At 48.1% G+C, this 842-nt stretch overlaps 1 protein-coding gene across 1 annotated transcript in view; it reads right to left on the bottom strand.

The window, feature by feature from the left end:
• LOC119593728 (discoidin domain-containing receptor 2-like) overlaps positions 1 to 842 on the bottom strand; it is a gene marked incomplete at its 5' end in the record, with an annotated part of 119,890 nt that overhangs the window by 6,239 nt on the left and 112,809 nt on the right. The window contains 1 exon segment of the mRNA XM_037942702.1: positions 8 to 205. Within this exon segment, the coding sequence (XP_037798630.1) occupies positions 8 to 205 (198 nt within the window).

Here is an 842-nt window from a genome sequence, read left to right on the forward strand (position 1 = left end):
GCCTGACCTGAGCGTTTTGGCGTGCGTGTTCCTGGGGGAGGCGGTCTCGGCGATGTGGGCCTGCAGGTACTGGTTGAGGTCCCCGTGCTCCATGTACTCGACCAGCATGCACAGGGGCTCCTCCCTCGAGCACACGCCCACTACCTGCACGATGTTGGGGTCTCGAAGGCGCGCCAGGATCTCCACCTCGCGCTCGAAGTCACACCTGCGCAGGGGATTCGAACATTGCTTGGTTGCTGGAGGCGCTAAGGGGGTGGCATGGCATGGCTGTGGTACGAGGTGCTGCCATGGTGGCTTTGGGCGTCACAGTGGTGGTTTTGGGTGTTGGTTTGGTTGTGCCTGCCTGTGTTTTATATAGTGTTGTTTGCTGTTATGGTGTATGCCATTGTGATTTTATGTTATTAGGCGCTTACTGTAATGGTACTGTTTTTACTGCGGTGATATGTGGTGCATACTATACAGATGTTCAGTTGATGTTATCTAGTGCAACTGCGACATTAGTGGGTATTGAACAACCTGTTGTAGTCGTTTAGGTGTTTATAGATCTAATTAGATGGATAACGACGTAAAGCCGAAAGTTGTTGCAGCCAAGCAATAACATAAGTTGCCATTAACAAGCAATGACGAAAGTTGGAAACGTAAACTCAGAAGACTGAATTACCATAAAATGCGTGTAGGCTTCACAATATACATTCTCTCGGATCAACTGATAAATGAACAGTTAGCTATGATCTATTGAAGTTGTTGCACACGCAGGTTTCTGGGATTAAATATCTACGTGTTCCTACAGATTGCCTTCTCGCCAGGATGAAGATCAATTTTGTCTCGACACTTCAACACCT

This window comes from Penaeus monodon, chromosome 32 (genome assembly GCF_015228065.2).
Source record: "Penaeus monodon isolate SGIC_2016 chromosome 32, NSTDA_Pmon_1, whole genome shotgun sequence".
Taxonomy (NCBI): domain Eukaryota; kingdom Metazoa; phylum Arthropoda; class Malacostraca; order Decapoda; family Penaeidae; genus Penaeus; species Penaeus monodon.